The 20,010-nt window shown below is 43.4% G+C and overlaps 6 protein-coding genes across 6 annotated transcripts; 4 read left to right on the forward strand and 2 right to left on the reverse strand.

The window, feature by feature from the left end:
* Positions 1 to 532: 532 nt before the first annotated feature.
* O0I10_007888 (uncharacterized protein) lies at positions 533 to 2,324 on the forward strand (the record flags this gene model as incomplete). The annotated part of the gene is made up of 2 exons (XM_058487899.1): positions 533 to 1,070; positions 1,159 to 2,324. The coding sequence occupies 2 exons, from the start codon at positions 533 to 535 to the stop codon at positions 2,322 to 2,324; spliced, it is 1,704 nt and encodes a 567-aa protein (XP_058341237.1).
* A 1,396-nt stretch (positions 2,325 to 3,720) lies between these two features.
* Positions 3,721 to 5,220, forward strand: O0I10_007889 (uncharacterized protein; the record flags this gene model as incomplete). The annotated part of the gene is made up of 2 exons (XM_058487900.1): positions 3,721 to 3,928; positions 4,016 to 5,220. The coding sequence occupies 2 exons, from the start codon at positions 3,721 to 3,723 to the stop codon at positions 5,218 to 5,220; spliced, it is 1,413 nt and encodes a 470-aa protein (XP_058341238.1).
* A 1,149-nt stretch (positions 5,221 to 6,369) lies between these two features.
* Positions 6,370 to 7,224, reverse strand: O0I10_007890 (uncharacterized protein; the record flags this gene model as incomplete). Its single annotated transcript, XM_058487901.1, has 3 exons — positions 6,370 to 6,758; positions 6,810 to 7,019; positions 7,101 to 7,224. 3 exons carry the CDS (start codon positions 7,222 to 7,224, stop codon positions 6,370 to 6,372), a joined length of 723 nt encoding a protein of 240 aa, XP_058341239.1.
* A 1,423-nt stretch (positions 7,225 to 8,647) lies between these two features.
* On the forward strand, positions 8,648 to 12,356 carry O0I10_007891 (uncharacterized protein; the record flags this gene model as incomplete). The annotated part of the gene is made up of 9 exons (XM_058487902.1): positions 8,648 to 9,387; positions 9,453 to 9,659; positions 9,721 to 10,817; positions 10,874 to 11,231; positions 11,292 to 11,617; positions 11,682 to 11,810; positions 11,865 to 12,002; positions 12,056 to 12,107; positions 12,167 to 12,356. 9 exons carry the CDS (start codon positions 8,648 to 8,650, stop codon positions 12,354 to 12,356), a joined length of 3,237 nt encoding a protein of 1,078 aa, XP_058341240.1.
* Positions 12,357 to 12,749: 393 nt separating this feature from the next.
* O0I10_007892 (uncharacterized protein) lies at positions 12,750 to 14,207 on the reverse strand (the record flags this gene model as incomplete). Its single annotated transcript, XM_058487903.1, has 3 exons — positions 12,750 to 12,822; positions 12,895 to 13,956; positions 14,011 to 14,207. 3 exons carry the CDS (start codon positions 14,205 to 14,207, stop codon positions 12,750 to 12,752), a joined length of 1,332 nt encoding a protein of 443 aa, XP_058341241.1.
* A 273-nt stretch (positions 14,208 to 14,480) lies between these two features.
* Positions 14,481 to 17,438, forward strand: O0I10_007893 (uncharacterized protein; the record flags this gene model as incomplete). The annotated part of the gene is made up of 15 exons (XM_058487904.1): positions 14,481 to 14,524; positions 14,596 to 14,648; positions 14,709 to 14,831; positions 14,898 to 14,963; positions 15,042 to 15,121; positions 15,184 to 15,267; positions 15,336 to 15,470; positions 15,536 to 15,589; positions 15,669 to 15,746; positions 15,818 to 15,833; positions 15,897 to 15,982; positions 16,044 to 16,077; positions 16,133 to 16,242; positions 16,297 to 17,291; positions 17,354 to 17,438. 15 exons carry the CDS (start codon positions 14,481 to 14,483, stop codon positions 17,436 to 17,438), a joined length of 2,043 nt encoding a protein of 680 aa, XP_058341242.1.
* Between the last annotated feature and the right edge of the window lie 2,572 nt (positions 17,439 to 20,010).

A 20,010-nucleotide genomic window follows, 5' to 3' on the forward strand; every position in this document is an offset into this window, starting at 1 on the left:
AGTAGCGGCGCTTGCATGAACCCAATAATGTTGTACAAGTCATTTCAATTACACATGGGCAGAAGAGATGAAAAAAAAGGCGCTACTAGAAAATAGGAGATGTTCTAGGAGAGGATTTGAGAGAGGAAGAATCAAAGTATTGGATGTCATGGTTGTCGTTTAGGATGATGACCATGAGTTGGGTGACGGAAATGGAAGCATCACTTCCCGCCTACCAAGTGCACGGCCGAAGACGCATGATAAATAAGGGGAGCAGCATCTAAGGGGATAAAGAAGAAAGCAAATCACAAATAATATTTGGCATCAGTGTAGCTGTAATAATGTACTACTGGGATTTCTTGATCTGACTCCCCCTACAAAGGGTGTTTTTACACAAGATGTTAAACATACACTCAGGCATCTCCTTATCGGACGGGATTATTAGGAAACCCCCATCTTCACCTCCTCTCCTCATGAGAAGATAATCCTGGATACAAACTCATTTCCCTTGTCTTTTCTTCTCTTTTCTTATTTCTCTTCTTCTATTGACATAATGGTAGCCACACATCACCGCCGTCAGCCAAGCGGCGGTGGATCTTCTATCACTAGACGCGGATCTGAGCGTGGGGGTGCTGGCGTAAATGGTGGGCGTCGTCGACCTTCATTACGTAGACCATCAGATAGACCACCTAGAGTATCAACAGCACCACGTCGAGCATCAGGTGGAAGTTTACTCAAGCCTGGTAACACATCTTCACATAACGACATTCGACGACCATCAGCACCAGCACCAGCTGTGCCACGATTATCGATTGCGGACCAATTCATGTCACCTAATTATCCACGCTCACCATCACCTTTGAAAAATCAAGAAGCAAGCAGAGCATCTAGCATTGCAGCATCAACAAGCGAAATGTCCAATAGCACATCAACACCATCATCCCACCAACAATCATTATCGCCATCAGTGGAACCTGATCCTAATCGATTGACCATTGCCGATATGTTTACAAAGGATCGAAAACCTAGCTTTTCAAGCATACGCACCGTGGATGATGATCAACCTACTGCCACTGAAAATTCATCACCAGGTACCGTAGGAGACATACACAACACACACGCACCCCTTCAAAGGGCTCCTTCTCATAGCAATAATACTAACCAAACCTTTTCAAATAGCATCCACACAAAATCAAGTGCATCCATTGGAGTCATCAACCCGAAATCCAAATAACAACAATGATGATGGCAATGGCGATACCTTCGAGAGTCAATTAAACCTTGACCTTACACTTCCAAGTACATTGGCAGCACCCCCTGATAGTGCATGGAATGGCCGTCGATATAGTCGACCCTTTGGTAGTCAAGATACGCTTGTACAATCACCATCTCCAGGATCCCAAGAGAAGCATAAAAAAGATAGTGCTGATTATTCGGTAGCCGATTACTATACCGATAACTCATGCTCATCCTCTACGGTGGATCAACATCACGACTCTGAAAAGAAAGCAACACAACAGCATCGATGGCGTGATATGGGTCGTGAAGAATCAGGCACGATAAGTCACTATGAAGACGACCTTCCACCACCACGAGGTGTATGGATTGGATGTTGTTTCTTGAGTTGTGGTGGTGGCGAACGTAGTTTAATGCATGAAGAACGTAAACGACGACGACAACAAGAACGACAACAACAACAAAACAAAAAGCAGCATGGCAAAGCTGGCCTATCATGTGGACGTCGAGGTTGGGTTTTTGGCATTTTCATTGTCTTTATCCTTATGATCGCCACCGGGTATATACTATGGCCACGTACACCGTTGATGCGTATTGAAGGTGCCTCATTGGTTTCTGGACCCAAATTGACCGAGACTCATCAAAATGTGATGGTTGGCAATGTTGCTTTTGAAAGCCAATGGGTTGTTAATGTCACTGTTGATAATCGATCCAATCGTGTGCCTACGCATTTGACGCATATTGATGTACTTGCCAAAGATGCATTGACGGGTCAAGTAATTGGTAAAGGGCCAAGCGATGTATCCAATGACATGGTATTGCCAGCCTCAGACATCTCCACCATTCAATTACCCGTGGTATTGGATTATCAAGCACGTGACGATACCGATACTACGTTTGCCAACTTGAAAAAAGCTTGTATTCAACAACCACCCAAGACATACCATGATGCCAAAACCAACCGTACTATTACCGAGCAACCAGAACGTGAGTCGTTGCAACTCCATTTTTGGATCACACTCCACATCTTTGGACTCGATTGGGTTGGATACAAGCCCACAGTGATTGCTACCCCAGCTACGGGTGGATTTGCTTGCCCATTATCTTGATTCATCTTTTTACTGTTTTGATCCCCTCCCTCTCCCTTTTACATTTGTCAGATGTTTTCTCCTTTTTTTTTCTCTTCTTTGCTATATAATCAATGTATACGTGTGTTTTCTCTACCATTGCGGATGATATCCTTGTCATCATCATCCATCCCATACTAATAAACTGTTCAAGTGATCCTTCTCTTTCATGACACGGTGCATATTGAAATTTTGGGGAGAGGGCAGCAATAGCTTCTCGTTGTCTATATAAAGTATCCCCCAACCTATGTTTATCCGGGATTTCAACTTGTTAAGGGGAGTGTGGGAATGAGTTTTAGAAACGAGGGCATATTCCATGTCATCCTGCAGCTATTCAAACTTCAACCCTAAGGATAAAAGTGGAGTTAGCTATGCATGCTTCATTAAGAAGCGTTGTTTTGGCATGAGGGGCTGCTGCTATGATGTTTATTCATAGGTGCTTATAGTACTCACAAAGCCAATTACACAATTACTACTAGCATGAAACACCTGCCATGTTCCCAAAATGAGCACAATCAATAACATTACATACAACAACATCGAAGCTTATGGGTTAATACACAGAGATCCTTGTGCATGCGTCAACTTGACGCATTCGCAAGACAAGCGGGGTCGGGGAAACAAGCCCAGATCTGCAGAGGATGATGATTGACCAATAATGTATCATCACAAAGTGATCTGATCACCTAGGTTGTTCAAGTCAGACATCAAAATCTAAAAGATTGTGGGGAAACAAGCATTGTTGTATCATAGTGGAAATGGATGTGTTCCTGTGAATAGGAAAAGCTTGATAGTAATGCTCATTCAACAAGATCTTGTGACTTTCAGGATGTGGGTTATAAATGCATATTGATGTTGAATGTGAGCCGTGCACGTTATAGCGTGGTTCCTGTTCCCCACAAGAAGGTAGTGGTTGTATAATGAAATTACAAGATTTGGATATGATGTGAACGAGTTGATGGATGATAGGAGAAATGAATGCATAGCGAATGTGATGTAGTGTAATAGTAATAATAAAAGTAAAAGAGTATGAAAGAAAGCAAGGGGCAAGTCGGCTGTGTGTAACTGTTGCCGAATGGAGAGGTGCACCTGCTCCTTTTGTGCGAACGCGCAACATCCAGTGTGAACTCTCTTTTCCTTTACTTTCTCACTCTTTTCTAATTCCTTGACCTTTCTCTCATCTCTCTGTACCAAACCCACAATTGCATGCTGTCAAAAGGATAGCAAGCGACCTTTCTAAACACCAAGCAGGCACCAGTTGTCCTTGACAAGCAACAACAACAACGACACTACTCACACGTTTCCCCGTATATTTGTCTTCTTTGCAATCTCAGCTACTCTACCACCCTTTTCTCTCTTTTTCTCTTCTCATTCGACCATGGCAGACAATTCCTTGACACCTAATCTATTGGAAAGCTTTGACCGGCTTAGTCTGAACCAACTCTCCAAGAGCTCACCTTCTCGTCTCCCCCCTTTCCAACTCAAGAGGTCTCGCAGCCAACAAGGACCCGTACCTCCGTTGCCGGGAAACTCAAATGATCATCCTCCGTCATCCAAGCAAAATAATAATGGCAATAATAGTAAACGTAAGTGTGTGTGTGTGTATGTGTGTGAATGAGGATGAGGATGATGATAAGGAAGTATGTTGTTATTAAATGGTGTGGGGTTTATAGCATCGAATCTATCGCATGTGCCTTGCAAGTTCTTTAAACAAGGGACCTGTACAGCTGGCGCCAACTGCATATTTTCACACAACCCTGACCCGACATCGGAATCGGCTGTTTGCAAGTACTACCTGAAAGGCAACTGCAAGTTTGGATCCAAGTGTGCTTTACTTCACACCATGTCGGCTTATGCTCCTGATGGTCGTAAATTATTACGTGGTCCCTCGGCTGCTGCTGCTGTTGCTCGCTCGCCACCTGTAGGGAGCCCGCTTGATTTTGGTCCTCACATGTATTCACCTGCACGTGCAACAACATCCAGCAATACCAACCCTATCAGCACTTCCACTTCTTCTACCACCACAACGCATGGCTTCCACCACCACCACCACCATCATCATCATCAGCAGCAGCAGCAGCACCATCAATTATCGAGTAGTGCGGATGCAAGACCATACATGATGAATGGGGGTAATGGCATGTCACCCGATAGCTATCATCAACAACGCTCCTTGTTTTTGCATCCGTCATCCACCTCAATGCTTTCATCCTCCTTATCCCGCCTGCACAGTATCCCCGAGTCTTCTGGTCAATATTATGGCTATGGTTCATTGACAGCCGCAGCAGCTGCAGCTCCTTCTTCCACACCCACAGGTGGTTTCGCTGATTATTACGATGATAATGATCTCAACGATGCCATGTTACCATCCTCCTTGAATGAATTGTTGACGCCAACAGAGCTACAAATGCGTCGAGCACGAGAACAACATCACTTGCACTCACCATCAATGCGCTCTCCTCTTGATTGGCCATCACAACAACAACAACAACAACAACCAACACGGCTGACAAATCGATCTGATTATTTCACCGATGAAGAACCTTCTGCCATCAACATCCCAGGTACCAGTCGTCATCATCACATCCGATCCAATATCGGTACAGGAACAGGGTTCTTTGATGAAACCCGTAGCAGCAGCACGAATAACAATCGGCTTTTCGATAACGATTCCTTTTCCCCATTCATGGATGACGAGGGTCCATTCGTTATGGAAGATACAGGTCCAATTCCACCTATAACAACGGCTACAACATCCAATAATTCCATCACTGCAAGATCGTCGTCATCATCGTCGTCGCAGCAGCAACAACCTGGTGATCGTCGCCTGACACCTTTTGAGTTTCCTTCATTGATCAGTATTCCAAAATCATCTTAATCGTCGTCTCCTCTTTATCTCTCTCTCTCACTCTCTCAATTCGTCATCCCACCAACAGCCATCCCTTTTTGTCAAAAAAAGTTTTCTTTTTCGAGTTCTTTCCCTTCTTTTGTATCTCTTTATCTAAAACAACACGCACACACACACACACACACCCTCTCATAAAAAATCATCTCTGTAATCATGTTGAGCCGTTTACAACAAAGATACTTGTTTTCTATTTCTAATCATTGTCCTACCTTATCGCATCGTAATGTGTCCCAATTGTGAGAAATAGCATTATCCCGCTTACATGGTGTGAAACACTGCCAGCGATATATCAAGGGGCAGGGACCAAGTTTGGATAAATGCATTTGTCTTGTGATCAAGTGATGACTTCATACTCGGGCCCATTAAAGGGAAACCAAAAACAAGGCACGGCTCTATGCTCATGCTAATGAACCAATAGAGCCACCGCCACACACTTCCCCCATTCACCGGGCTCATCACTCACACATCGTGTGACATGGTAACGCACGGTTCAGCCCATATTAACATCCACTATTTCTCACATGGATAAAAGTAAAAGCTATCTTGTGCATGTAAAAAGCCATGTTTCATTGTTACAAAAAGTAAATCTCCAATGTGTGTATCTATAATGGTAACAAAGAGACAACAGGGAGGTAGCACAAAATCATAACAAGGTACAAGCATTGACCTGCTGGATGATATTCACGAATGAAAAACAATGCATGATCGATGCTAAACAAATGCAGCATACCACTATGCCAGTGCATGTCCAATTTTTTGTAGAGGATAACATTAAAAGAGAGCCATAAAGCAACTTTTGCAACACAATATGGATATCCATATAAAGAAACCATCCATGCCTGTGAAGCAAATGTATCACCATCATGATTGATCTCACACAAGATAACGAAAAAACATAAATGTTGTTTCCAAGGGGGATTGAAGATCATTCTTTTTTTTCATTTAGAGACCAAGTTACAGGCGGTGAGTATACGCTTGCATCATCAGATTGAAACATGTATCCTCGTGACATATACCAACAAGAGACACATGTGGTGCTCTTCTCCTTTCTTTCTCAGCAGTAAGAATCCCATTCATCCTTCTTCTCCATATCTCGTCAAATTGAGTATATTATTATGGTTAAGCATTAATAACAGAGGAAGAATACATGGAATCTAAACCTACGAGAGGTATCCACAACATGATAGAGCTTACAACAGGTATCACCAAGTTGTCGTCCAGACCAGCTGAGTCACCCAGGGCTTCGGAGAAACCTGCCACAAGGCCACCGTATACAGAGTATGCGAGTGCACGCGACAACGATTCATGTTGGATGAGGAATCCAAAAGTCACGAGCGCACCAATGATGATAGCACCCGATGTTCCTGCCAACGACTTTTTACCGAATCGTGGTGTGTATCGACCCCATAATCGACCGCAAATGCTGGCTGTTGGATCCGCCCATGACAAATAGATAATAGACATGGATGCAATCTCCGTTGGGAAGAAGTAAGTTGCGAAAATACAGCCTATAAAGCTAATATTAGATGGCTTGTAGGATAGGTAAAACATGTACTTGCCTGCTAGATAATATGCTACACCATTTATCCGTGATTTGACTTCACTTTGACGCATCAGTGGTCCACATACTTTGCAATAGAGTACATTGAAGCTATCGGATGAAAATCGCATCACCTCGGTCGTCAAGACGACGCTCAAGAAAGCAATAAGCGGTGGGTATATGCTCTTGGCCTCGACTCCTTGCATATATAGATAGACAACTAGGAATCCTAATGTTCGGGATAAGCAAAACAAATACAACGCACTGTGCAGAAATACAAATAAGCCTGCTCTTGTGGCAAATGACTTACCGATAGAGTAATGGAACGCCTTGCGTGGAATCTCCCAGCTGCCTTCAGGCTGAATGTGGGCAAATCGACGATCGATCTTCTTGATGGACAATCTCTTCTTTTTCGCTTGCACTTGAGCTGTCATATAGCGAGTCTATTGCTGCAGAAAGGGCTTTGTATGTTGGTTGGCTCTACTGGTTCTCAATTTATATAACTATCGAAAAGCCCGCATCACATTGGGGGGTGTGGGAGGTCTTGGTTGACTGGGAAATAGGATATTAATCCGCAACGTGCCCTTTTTCTCTCTCTTCCTTAGCGACATGAATTCGAATTGAGTCAAATAAATCGTCCCAGTATCTGAATGATAACTATGGATGTGTCCATGCTTTTAATTTATGGATGTGTCGGTTGAATTATGAAAGAGCAAGCAAGCATCAACGTCAATGCACCTATTCAATACCTCTTTGATCATTTTGTAATTTACATATGATGGACCCTGGCAACGGAATGGAAATAAAACCTTCATCCATCATATGATTGGTCTTGTTTACAGCAAGCATACACCACCAGAGCCTTTTCAATGTACCCCATACACAGATGCTGGGACATCTTATGGTTGTCGGTCCGCTTCCGCAGTGACACCTGCCTTATTGAGTTTGCTTGTCGCTTCATTTTTCATGTGAATCCTTAGCGAGCAACCACCTTACCGACACCAAATGTTGGGTTACCATGGTAACATGTCAAAGGCAATATCATCTTCATGATTTAATTGGTATCTCAAAGTGATGTAACCAAGGTAGCTACGTAAACAAATGCAATGGACGCATTCTTCAATAGAACTTTGGGTACAACAATAGTAGTATTATACTGAGGAGGAGGTAAAAATGGTGGGTAATGCTGTCCTTTATCATCATTGCAGCAAATTAAGCGCCGTTGGGAACAATGTCACAAGTCCAAATGTCTGTGTGGTGGCGACCATTCTTAGTAATACCAATGAACGTCATCACTTAACAATTCCCAGGAGCAGAATGATGCTTGTGGGTTGAACCTATTCTCTTGGCAATGAAAATGCAGCATGATTACAATGGCTGTACATCGGGCTTTTGGTTGGCGCTTGCTATTGTTCATTTGACGTGACATAAATATCAGATTTTAGTGCTGGAGAGGTATTCATATGGCAATGCTTTAATTTAGGATGAATGTGAGTGTCTTTTTATTGAGTGTAATGGATTGACGCTTCTGTAATTGATCATTTAGCGGCATACGTAGGCAACAAGAAGTAGTATCCATATCATTTACTAATCAGCATGTCAATTGAGAAACAAAAGGAAGACATCGTGACTATTTTAGGAGAGCAAGCTAATAGAACAAACCGAAGGGATCCATAGCCGCAGTAATAGTGAGTGTGTATGTTGCCGCAGTAAGGATTTGATGTGGGATGTCAGCTGAGAATGGGTGCCATTGTTCCATATAAATAGGGAATCCATGCCGCTGTCGTGACCGCGGTGCTGCGGCAACTTGTTCTATTACACTCTTTTTACTCACCACCTCTTTTGTTCGACACTGCAATGCCCGCCATTACACCTACCCAGCTCTCGGCACTGCAGAAGAACGTCAAGAACATTCGCAACATTTGTATATTGGCTCATGTCGATCATGGCAAGACCACGCTTTCCGATTCGCTGCTTGCAACCAATGGCATTATATCCTCCAAAATGGCGGGCAAGGTGCGATATTTGGATTCCCGAGAAGACGAACAAGAGCGTGGCATCACAATGGAATCAAGCGCGATCAGTCTCTATTTCAAACTAGTACGAGCTGTGCAGCAGCCTGATGGCAGCGACAAGGCGATCGCAAGCGAATACCTAATCAACTTGATTGATTCACCTGGTCACGTGGATTTCTCGTCTGAAGTATCAACAGCATCTCGTCTTTGTGATGGAGGCCTTGTGCTTGTGGATGTCGTCGAAGGTGTATGCACGCAGACCATTTCAGTACTACGACAAGCTTGGATCGACAAGGTGCGCCCTATTCTCGTGTTCAACAAGATGGATCGTCTCATTGTGGAACTCAAGCTCACACCACTCGAAGCATACAATCATCTCAATCGCATTCTCGAGCAAGTCAACGCTATCATGGCAACATTTTATACGGGAGATGTCATGGAGGATGAAGCACGCAAGCTCGAAGCCGAGAATAATCAGGAACAGGATGGCATTGATTGGGAACGTGATGATTCGGATATCTACTTTGATCCTACAAGAGGCAATGTCATCTTTGCTAGTGCTGTGGATGGTTGGGCTTTTCGGTAAGTAACGCTTCTCTCGTTGATTGTATTATGGTGGATCGATGATACTAAATGCGTACATGTAGTATCCAGCAATTTGCCAGCATTTACTTTAAGAAGCTTGGTTTCAAGGAATCCGTATTGCAGAAATGTCTTTGGGGCGACTTCTACTTTGATCCAAAGGCCAAGCGAGTCATCCAGCATAAACATCTCAAGGGTCGAAGTCTCAAGCCAATGTTTGTGCAATTCGTTCTTGACAACATTTGGGCTGTGTATGATAGCGTGACAACACAGTAAGTAAATGGATGGGATGTGGGTTTTATAATAGCTTTTTTATAACTTGAATGACATTAGGAATCGTGAAAGAACTGAAAAGATCGTGTCATCTCTCAACATCAAGGTGCTACCTCGCGATTTACGTTCACGTGATACGCAAACGCTCTTGGCAGCTATCTTTTCTCAATGGCTTCCTCTATCGACTTGCGTATTATTAGCCATCATTGGTCAATTGCCACCCCCTGTGGATGCTCAACGTGTTCGCATACCAAAGATGTTATATCCCGAGATTCAATTCAACGACAATGAGCCACCCAAACCCACCGACAATGTTGAAGAGGCGTTGTATTCATGTGATACATCCGATGATGCACCTGCTGTCGCCTATGTCAGTAAGATGTTTGCCGTCCCATCCGAGCTTTTACCAGAGAACAGAAGAAAGCAATTGACTGCTGAAGAAATGCGTGAACGTGGCCGACGACAGAGAGAGTTGCGTGCTCAATTGGAGGAAAAGAATCTTGATGCCGGTGTTCCTCTCGATAAGGCAGCAATTGAAGCATCTGTTGCAGAAATGATGGGTGAAACGGACGAAGCATTGGATACAGCAACATCCAACGGTGATACAAAGAGTGAGCATATCATCGGCTTTGCTCGTCTTTACTCTGGCAAGATTCGTGTTGGTCAAAAGCTCTACGTGTTGGGACCCAAGTATGATCCTCGCTTCCCTGATAGACACTGCTCCGAAATCACTGTCCAGAACTTGTACTTGATCATGGGTCGTGAACTTGAAGCGCTTCCAGAGGTGGTAGCAGGCAACGTCTTTGGTATTGGTGGTCTTGAAGGTCACATTCTCAAGAATGGCACATTGGCAAGCACCAAGGAAAATGTGGTCAACATGGTGGGTGTTGGCAAAGAAGCATCGCCCATTGTTCGTGTCGCTTTGGAGCCTGTTGATGCACGTGATATGGATAAGCTTGTGGAAGGCTTGCAATTGCTTAATCAGGCCGATCCTTGTGTCGAGGTGTTGTTGCAAGAAACGGGCGAGCATGTGATCTTGACAGCAGGCGAATTACATTTGGAACGATGTTTGCGTGATCTCAAGGAGCGGTTTGCCAAGATTGATATCCATGTATCACCTCCTATTGTACCATTCCGCGAGAGCATTGTGAATTCAGGTAAGGGATTGGTTACATGATGAGGAAAGAAATGGGTTCTTATCATGTTATAATAGAGCTACCAGCCAACCGTGAAACTGACCATGGAGCCGTACCACGTGGCCTATTTGAGATCGAATCATCATCCAAGAACATCACTCTCAATGTTCGTGCGGTGCCCTTACCAGCTTCAGTGACCGAGTATCTTGTACAGCACACCGCCACCATCAAATCCATTGTTGATCAAAAGGCCAAAAAGAAGTCGAAGCATACCGAAGAAAGTGAGGAAGGATTGGAGCAGATACCCACTGGAATGGAAGCTGGTGACAAGATTGTGTCGGCTGAAGAGTTCCAAACGACGTTGCGTGAAAAGTTTGCGGAGGCACAAAAGCAAGGTGGTCCTCTAGCAGGTTTATGGGACGGCATTGTGGATCAGTAAGTTGACATCATTCCATGGGTGGATGATTTTGTTGTATTTATTTGCTTTTTCAACAGGATTTGGTCTTTTGGTCCCAAGCGTATTGGTCCCAATATACTCGTAAATCGCATTCCGGGTTATGTACGAAAGCCATTCTTTCAAGTGGAAGAATCCACAGCTCAACAAGGCGTGACAGAGGATCACAAAGATGAAGTATTGGAAGTGGCAGCTGAACAGCAGAATGATAGCACGTCACTGGGTATTTTGGACGTTGATTTCCCCATCCACACCGGCTTCCAGCTTTCAACATTGACAGGTCCATTATGTGCTGAGCCTGTGCAAGGTGTTTGCTATATTGTACAAGGGGTTGATTTCCATCGAGAGGAAACCGAAGGCGCTGATGGTAAGTGAAAATAGGATAATGGTATCAAGGAGGATCCTATGCTTATCATGAATGCTATGTCTAGTGCGTTCACGATTGGCGTTGATCCAAGGAAAGGTTATTTCAGCAATGAAAGAAGCATGTCGACAAGGCTTTCTCGATTGGTCTCCACGATTATTCTTGGCCATGTATGAATGTGATATTCAAGCATCTGGTAAGTTCTCCCTTTTGTGCGTTGGGTATGCAATTTATTGAGTACGCGTTATAGCTGAAGTACTTGGTCGTGTCTATGGAGTTATTTCCAAACGTAAAGGCAAGATCATCTCTGAGGATCTCAAGGATGGTACACCCTTCTGGCAAATCAAAGCATTGATGCCTGTTATTGAGAGTTTTGGATTTTCGGATGGTATGTCGGTGGTTATAAAAGTGACAAGGATTGCTCCTAACCATATTTCCTAGAAATCCGCAAGCGTACATCTGGTGCTGCCAGTCCACAATTGGTCTTCAGCGGGTAATTTCTTATTTTCTTCTCGATTTCTATGCACCTTTTGCTAACCGAAAATTCTCTAGATTTGAAATGTTGGATGAGGATCCCTTCTGGGTGCCCACCACTGAAGAAGAGCTCGAGGATTTGGGAGAGAAGGCTGACAAGGAGAACCTTGCCAAAAAGTACATGGACACGGTGCGTAAGCGCAAGGGCATGTTTGTTGAGAAAAAGCTAGTGGAACACGCCGAGAAACAGCGTACATTGAAAAAGTAGATAGACCTATCTGTAATATATTGCAATCATGATTTTATTTCATCTCTACTCTTCCCGCGTAAAAAAGGTTATGGTACACAGATGAAATTTGTTGTTGATGGGATGAATCGATAAGCGGACTGTGATCTACATTGGGGTGTGGGAAACCAGCAGATAGGTAACGGTTAATGTCGCCGTTACAATATTCTTATACACGTGCTTTGTAATCAGGCCCTTATTGTGGTTGTTTGAGATAGCAGCAGGACATGGCAAATAGTGATATGGACAAAATACTTTTCATTTAGGGTGATCAAACAATACAAAAGTTAAACATATAAATAACAAGGGAAGAAGCTATGTACAGGGGCGTTGATCAACAACAGCGTATATAATGGGGTAGCTAAGGGATATTGTTTAATACATGGAGCGGCAGACGTGTTCAGCAGCAGACTGAGGACCGAGCCAAGACTCAATGTTGACATAAAGGCTATTAGAAAGAAAAAGCAAATGTGAGTTGAGAGGTGCTTAAAGTGTAAAGATTGTAAAATAAGATGCTTACGTGTAGCCCATGATACCCAAACCCCAGAGGATTAAGATAATATCAATGATCTTGAGCCAGATGTTCTTGCCAACCTTGAGATGGAACATGCCAGGGAAGATAAAGCAAAGAGGCATACAAGCGACGATACCAACCAACGAGACAAACTTGTCAAGGTTGTCAGCACCAACGCCGAAACTTACAGCAGCCGAGACAATAGGGATGAGAGAGCGTACGAAATTCTTGGAGAATTTCCACTTGAGAGAGAGCTGACCACTACGCTTTGTACCAAAGATACCACGTTCGATAATCTTGATAGGGGGCCAAAGCATGAAAGGAGATGAGAGGATCATAGCAATAGCATACAACAGCTGCACTGTAACAGAAAGGGGTTCGGTGGCAAGATTGGAGACAACGCTAGCTTCAACTTCGTCGCCATAAGCAATATAGCCGATTGTACCAATGAGGACCATGACAGAGGTAATAATCACCATGCCAATATTGAGCACCTTTGGGAACTTTTTGGGATCCTTCATGCCTTCAACGACAGAGATCACCATGCCGATGCCTTCAAAAGAAAAGACTGCTGTACCAATCATAAGGCCAAAGTCTCGTTGATTGACAATAATGATATCAGGGCCGACACCATGAGTGTTGATTTGGGCACCACAATAGTAGAGGACACAAATAAGACCAAAAGCGATAAAGACATCAGCAATGATGGCACACCATGAAAGACGAGCGATTTTGCGAACCCAGGTGATAGGGATGACAATGGCACAAGCGATCCAGATCCAATATTTGCTCTCGAAAGGTGGATTACAACTTGAGAGGGCTTCAGCAACCAAGTTGATGTTTTGAGAAACGAACATGAGGTAGGAGGCGACAAATCCCATTTGCGAGATGATCAAGAAGAAGAGAACAGTGTAGCGAGCATAACGACCATAAAGAGTTCCAGCCATGTCACCATAGGAACCTCCAATTTGGGCTTGAACGGTTACAAGCAATTGGAAAGCAATAGTACAAATGATAGCGAGGATGATAATCAAAGCGATTGACAAGGCAAGACCACCATTCTTGAAGCTGTAAAGATTTGTTAGGACATGATTCATTTGTTTTTATAGTGGTAGCACTTACGATCCAGGCAAGAAGATGACACCAGTACCAATGAAAGCTTTAAGCAACATGAAAAGAGCCTTTCCAGCACCGGTGGTACCTTCAGGGACATGTTCGATTTGGATTTCTTGAACAGACTTTTCACAATCGATGGATAACTGTTCTTCGTGATGTTCAGCTTCCACTTGGTATTTGGGTTCAGGTTTCAAGTGTGACATTATTATTAATAGTAGAGGTGGAGGGGGCTGGGGAAGAATGGAATGAGGCCATGTATTTATACACTTGGGAGGAGACCTCCCCGATCATGGAATGGGATTATTTGACAGCCATTGGAGCACAAGATGTTGGATTGGTGGGAAACAAAGATTCCTTTTTGGGAGGAAGAATCATGACGTTGTAAACTCAATCAGGGTAGTACAAAGATTCAAAGACAGTGCACCCGCTGCCGGCTGCAGCTTCTTTGTTTTCCGGGAACAAACCACAAACCGTGTATGGTGGAGCCACTGGAACAAAGCGTCGCAAACCAACTCCGAGCGTAAGACAACTCCTTGGAAGACTCTAAGCAACCACTCAATGACACGCATTGGGGCTTGGCATCGACTTTAGAACACAGCACATTACCACATTACAGCAATGTCTGGAGCAGCTGGTTTACAACGGTATATGCAGCACCTTGTTTCTATGAAACCATGCAAGTCTCACACATGCATTTCACGTAGCATTGGATGCACAAGCAACTCTCATTGATATCGCCTTTGACGCTGAAAAGTACTATATTTGTGTCCAAGATAATGGAAATGGCATTCGCTCTGATATATTACCACGTTTGGCACAACGACACGGTGGGTCTTTTGGGCATGATGATGGATCATAAAAGTGAGACTAATAATAATGATGCTATTGTATAGTGACCTCCAAATGCCATAGCCTTCAAGATCTTCAACAAGTCAGCACATTTGGATTCCGGGGTGAAGGTGAGACATCTTTTTTTTCTTTGTTCTGTGGGGAAAGGAGGAAACATTCTCTTGGTTTCTTATTGGCTTCTTTATCAGCATTGGCCAATCTAGCTGAACTTGGAATTCTTCAAATTGTCTCACGGTACGCTAATCAAACAGCGATGGCGATCTGGAAGGTAATTGCACTGTGGGAAAAGCACACACACACTCCATATTCATACTTATTGTCAACGCTTAGGATGGTAAATTGATCGAAACAGCCACATGCCTTGAACGCCAAAATCCAGGTACAACAGTAACCCTCCGAGACTTGTTCTTCAAGGTAATGATAATGAAAAGTGTGCTTCATTGTTGTCTTTTACTTACAAAGGGGTGGCGAATATTCTGTAGTTTCCTGCTAGGCGACGTATCCTCACGCTTACGGATCGGGCCATCAAACGCTTCGTCATTACAACAGCTCTCGCTTTTCCTCATGTTGGGTTTTCTGTGGTTGACCGTGACACAAAGATTCTTTCCACCAAAAGGGTAACCAAACGGTCTCATGACCTCACAGCGGGATCCATGATAAGTCTTAATATGGCAATTCATAGTGTTCCTCAGACATGAGTCTTTTCCGCCAAGTTTTCGGCCAACCATTCGCTCAGGTGAATTCGATGGGTGTCGATTGGTAGCACCAAACAAGTGACTTACTAACCACTGGACTTTGATTCACATAAACATTAGAACATACGCCCATACGAATGCTATTACGATAGTATCAAGATGCAAGGCTTCTTCGGGATCATTCCGTATCCAAGCAAGGTTTGTAGCCAAAACAGAAGAGGTCACTTGACGAGATCTTGAATCTTAAATGTCTCTCTTTCCCGATAAAGGCCCACCAATATCTATGTAAGTACATATTATAATCGTATATGGTAAGTGAATGATACGTCTCTAATTACCCCTATGTAGTTGTCAATCGCATTCACATTCCTCAAAATGAAGTCTACAAGATAATCTCTGATGTATTCAATGAGAGCTCCATTATGAAGGACCAGGTAAAAATGGGAGAGTTACACATAGAGTGGCATTTAAGGTTAATCAGTAAATCACTGATAGGATGGGTTCCAACTTCAGAAGGGGAAAACAAAAAGTAAGTGTCTTTTAAGAGCGTTGCATCATCATCATCGTAACCCGGTGTAACATAGGTAGAAACGTTGTGGATAAGCATCCTGTATTTGTGATTCATGTGGAGCATCCTTTACTGAGCACATATGATATCATCACCTATCGGGACGCTGTGCCTGAACATAAAGGGGTAAGTCTTTGTTTGCATGTGGGTGGCAGATGGCATACTTAAAGCATGTCATAGATTCATTCAGAGTTGGAAAAAGCAATTCGCTTGTTGACAGCTAACTTTTTACGATCCCATGGCTTCATCACCAGCACATCGTATCAGCGTTTTCTCGATAAGCAAGCAATCTCCTCCTTCCCAAATGCCGCGGCAACCCATTCAAGACAAGTATCGCCTATCAGTTGGCGTGATCCTATCAATGGCAACCTATACCAAATACAAAATCGTGGATCCCAGTCCTATGTTGATCGATCACATCTTCGCAGCAAAGCATTGAGCCCATCCACAGAACCCAATATTTTGCATATACCTCAACGACTTCACAAGGATTGCCTGAAAGATGCAGAGGTTTTCGGTCAAGTCGATAGCAAGTTTATCGCTATTAAGGTGGAGCGTGTTTTACTTATGGTGGATCAACATGCTGCGGATGAGCGAGTACAACTGGAGAGAATGCTATGGTCTTTAAAGGACACTATACAAGTCATTCAACTCGAACCACCTATCCCTATCGACCTTACTGACAAAGAACGTCAGCTAGCAACCAAATACGTGGATCATTTACAACGATGGGGTATCCACCTTTCTCTGCAACACCAACCACAACAGCAACAACAGCAACAGCAACGTCGCGCATCGGTCGAAACGATATTATTTGCATCGCCCCATTTTGCAACACCCGATGTATCACCTCACTTTCGGCAAAACCAGGGAGCTTTGGTGACACGATTACCCCATGTCGTTGCTGAACGATGCCTTGCCAATCATTCATTGCTCGGGGATATGATACGAGAATACATCCATTGGCTCGAAAAGAATCAACAACATGTCACAGACCCGGAATCAGAATCCTTTGCCTTTTTGCGTACTTGTCCCCCAGGGATGATGCAGCTCATGCGATCAACAGCTTGTCGGGGTGCTATCATGTTCAATGATGTCCTTACTCACGATCAATGCTGTGCACTGATACATGCTTTATCACAATGCCGATTCCCTTTTCAATGTGTTCATGGCAGGTGAGGTTCTATTGTATAGGAAAAAGAGACTTACAAGGCTGATGGATGTTTCGTAATAATAGACCTTCAATGGCTCCCCTTGCAACATTGTCAGATACATCTCCTCGTCGTCATCGTGCGATTAACTGGAACCGTTTTTGTAAATAGTCACCCACTCACTTAGACAAACACGTTATTCAAATACATGTTGGCTTTGTATAATAAATATTATCGCTGCGATGCGCGTTTGGTTTAAATAGCATCATGTGTTACGTTCCTTCCCCTGTAGGCCTATAGTAAGATCCGCCTATGATTGAAATACTTTGTTCTTATATGAGGTTGTATGAGATAGTGATAGCTGAAAACTTTCATAGCTAAGCATGGTATGTTCATGTACTATGTGGCATATAGATGTGTCACAGCTCCCTCTTCCTTAAGCATAATTGATTAAGCTTACAATGACTCAAGCTTATTTAACAAGCCATCATGTCTATGCAATACAGATGTTCGAGAATCCGCACTGCCTTTCATCTATTAGCTTGTGAACCAGAAAGCTTTAACGAATGTAGTAACAATGTTGAGGCAAAAGAACAAAAGCACCTCGATACGACGATGCAAATGATCCAATCTCGCTTTCCAATCATCAATTTCTATTCCCTCCCTTTCAATCCAGGAATCACCCAAGTGATCCACATTTTTACCATATGAGCTGATAGTATGATACCCCCAAATTACGTTGAACCCAATTTCATTCAATGAGAAAGTCGACGAGTAGGACATGATAGTATGGATGTTTATCAATTAAGGAACAGCATTGAAAACTGAATGAGATACTTGTGAATCATATAGAGGTAACAGGGAAATGGCGTCATTGTACTCTTGGTTGCTGCCGTCATAACCATCCTTCATCCATGATTGCAAAATAGCTACTGCATGCATTGATTCGAGTACTCCAATATCATCCATGGTTGTAAAACACCTTCCTTCGACAATCCCATCCCATCCATTATCATCCTCAGCCGTATCCATGTGATCGTTCCTGCTGACGACGCGCCAAGTAACCAAAGTAACGTTCCAGGATTCCCCATCACTGCACATGATTGCACCCCTCCATCATAGCCATTGCAAGTCCAATAATAAAGAGCCATCATGTGATCGCTACTGATATGCATCCTTTTCCATCCGGCTGTTGATCATCTCTTTCTTGGTCATTTTTTCATGGTAGCTCAACCAGATGAAGATCGTTGTATTGCGGTGTACTTGATAGCTGATATGGCATCATCCATTGGAGTTCGTATGCAACAAAGCAAGTTGCTATACGTATATAAAGCTGCTTCTATACAACGGCTGTCTGCTGTTCACGTAAAAAAGGATGTTGCAAGTAAAGAACGCTGTTTGAGACGACTGAAGTAAAGACTTTGTATTGGCGATGCTGTCACGCTTGATCGTGGCAGAGAAGCGTGTAAGAGCGTGTGTTGTAGTAGGCTGCAAGCATGTGAACGCTGTTTGAGACGATGGAGTGGATCTCGCTAATAGCAACTGCTGGAATGGACGCTATAACATTTGATTGTGGCAGAGGAATGTGCAAGAGCGTGTGTTGTGTCAAGAGACTCGTGTGTTGTAGTGGAGTGTACACGCCCATGAACTTGCCATTCAGCCAAAGACAATCGGATCAAGACAATTGTAGGATTGACATGATGCGTTGAGGCAGAGCAATCGTTCGCAGGTGGTAGTTGTATACTTGAATGGGCCAACAGTTGTGAATGGGAGGAAGAGACAAGAAGTTGTGGGAGTGGAAGAAGTGGAGATTAAATAGGTCGCACACCTCTTGTATAAATGCATGAATACTGTACATCAATTCTTGATTATGACATTGCCCCTCTCGAACGTGAAACTTTCACACAAGGTGCTCTTGGACATGCTGATCACGTTGATCCATAAAAGAACTCATGCTTCATTTGAAAAATCGGAATGAGAGGGTGCAATGTGGGGTTTACTATGTAAGTCGGAAATGCAGGTCAGCCCCAGATCCATGTTTTATCGATATAGTATGTATTATCTTGGGATTCCACATCTCGTACTTGAAACACGGTCAGAAGGTTTGCTGGTACCTGCATATCAACTTCATTCATTTAAAAGTCGCAGGGTTTATTGTGAAGATTTAAAATGCGGGGCCGTCCAAATGGTAGATGACGCGAACAAAAGAGCGGATGGCCCACCGCCCCGAAGTTGTCCACCTCCAACTTGAAAATTGGTCATAAGGGTACTCTCGAGCATGCTGATCAACTTTTTCTAATAAAGACCTCACGCTTCATTTGAAAATTTGGAATGGGAGCGTCCAAAAGTTTGAAAGACGGAGACATTCGCAGGGTCTGCGATTCATTAATTTTCGTGTTTGTTGTTCCAGCGTAGCTCAGTCAAATCGGCTCGGATCAAGAAAGTTGAATGATGGAAATGAACGTCTGGAGCAGGAGCATCATTCCACTGCCATACAATGAACAAAAGCTGTGATTAGGAGGAAGTGGCTGTTAGCTGCCAATCATAGATAATGTATATGGTATCATACATTGGCCATTTCAGTCATGCAAAATGGCTCCGTTACACAAACACGCCTCTCTGCATCTTTGGCTCTATTTGAGTCTATCTACTTTACAACGAACAACAGCCTCTTTTCATATAGCATCACGCTTACAGCATATGTAAAATATAAAGGTGCCTGTATCTTCAAACTTTACAATGA

Source organism: Lichtheimia ornata, assembly GCF_029851405.1.
Source record: "Lichtheimia ornata isolate CBS 291.66 chromosome Unknown scaffold00040, whole genome shotgun sequence".
Lineage (NCBI taxonomy): Eukaryota > Fungi > Mucoromycota > Mucoromycetes > Mucorales > Lichtheimiaceae > Lichtheimia > Lichtheimia ornata.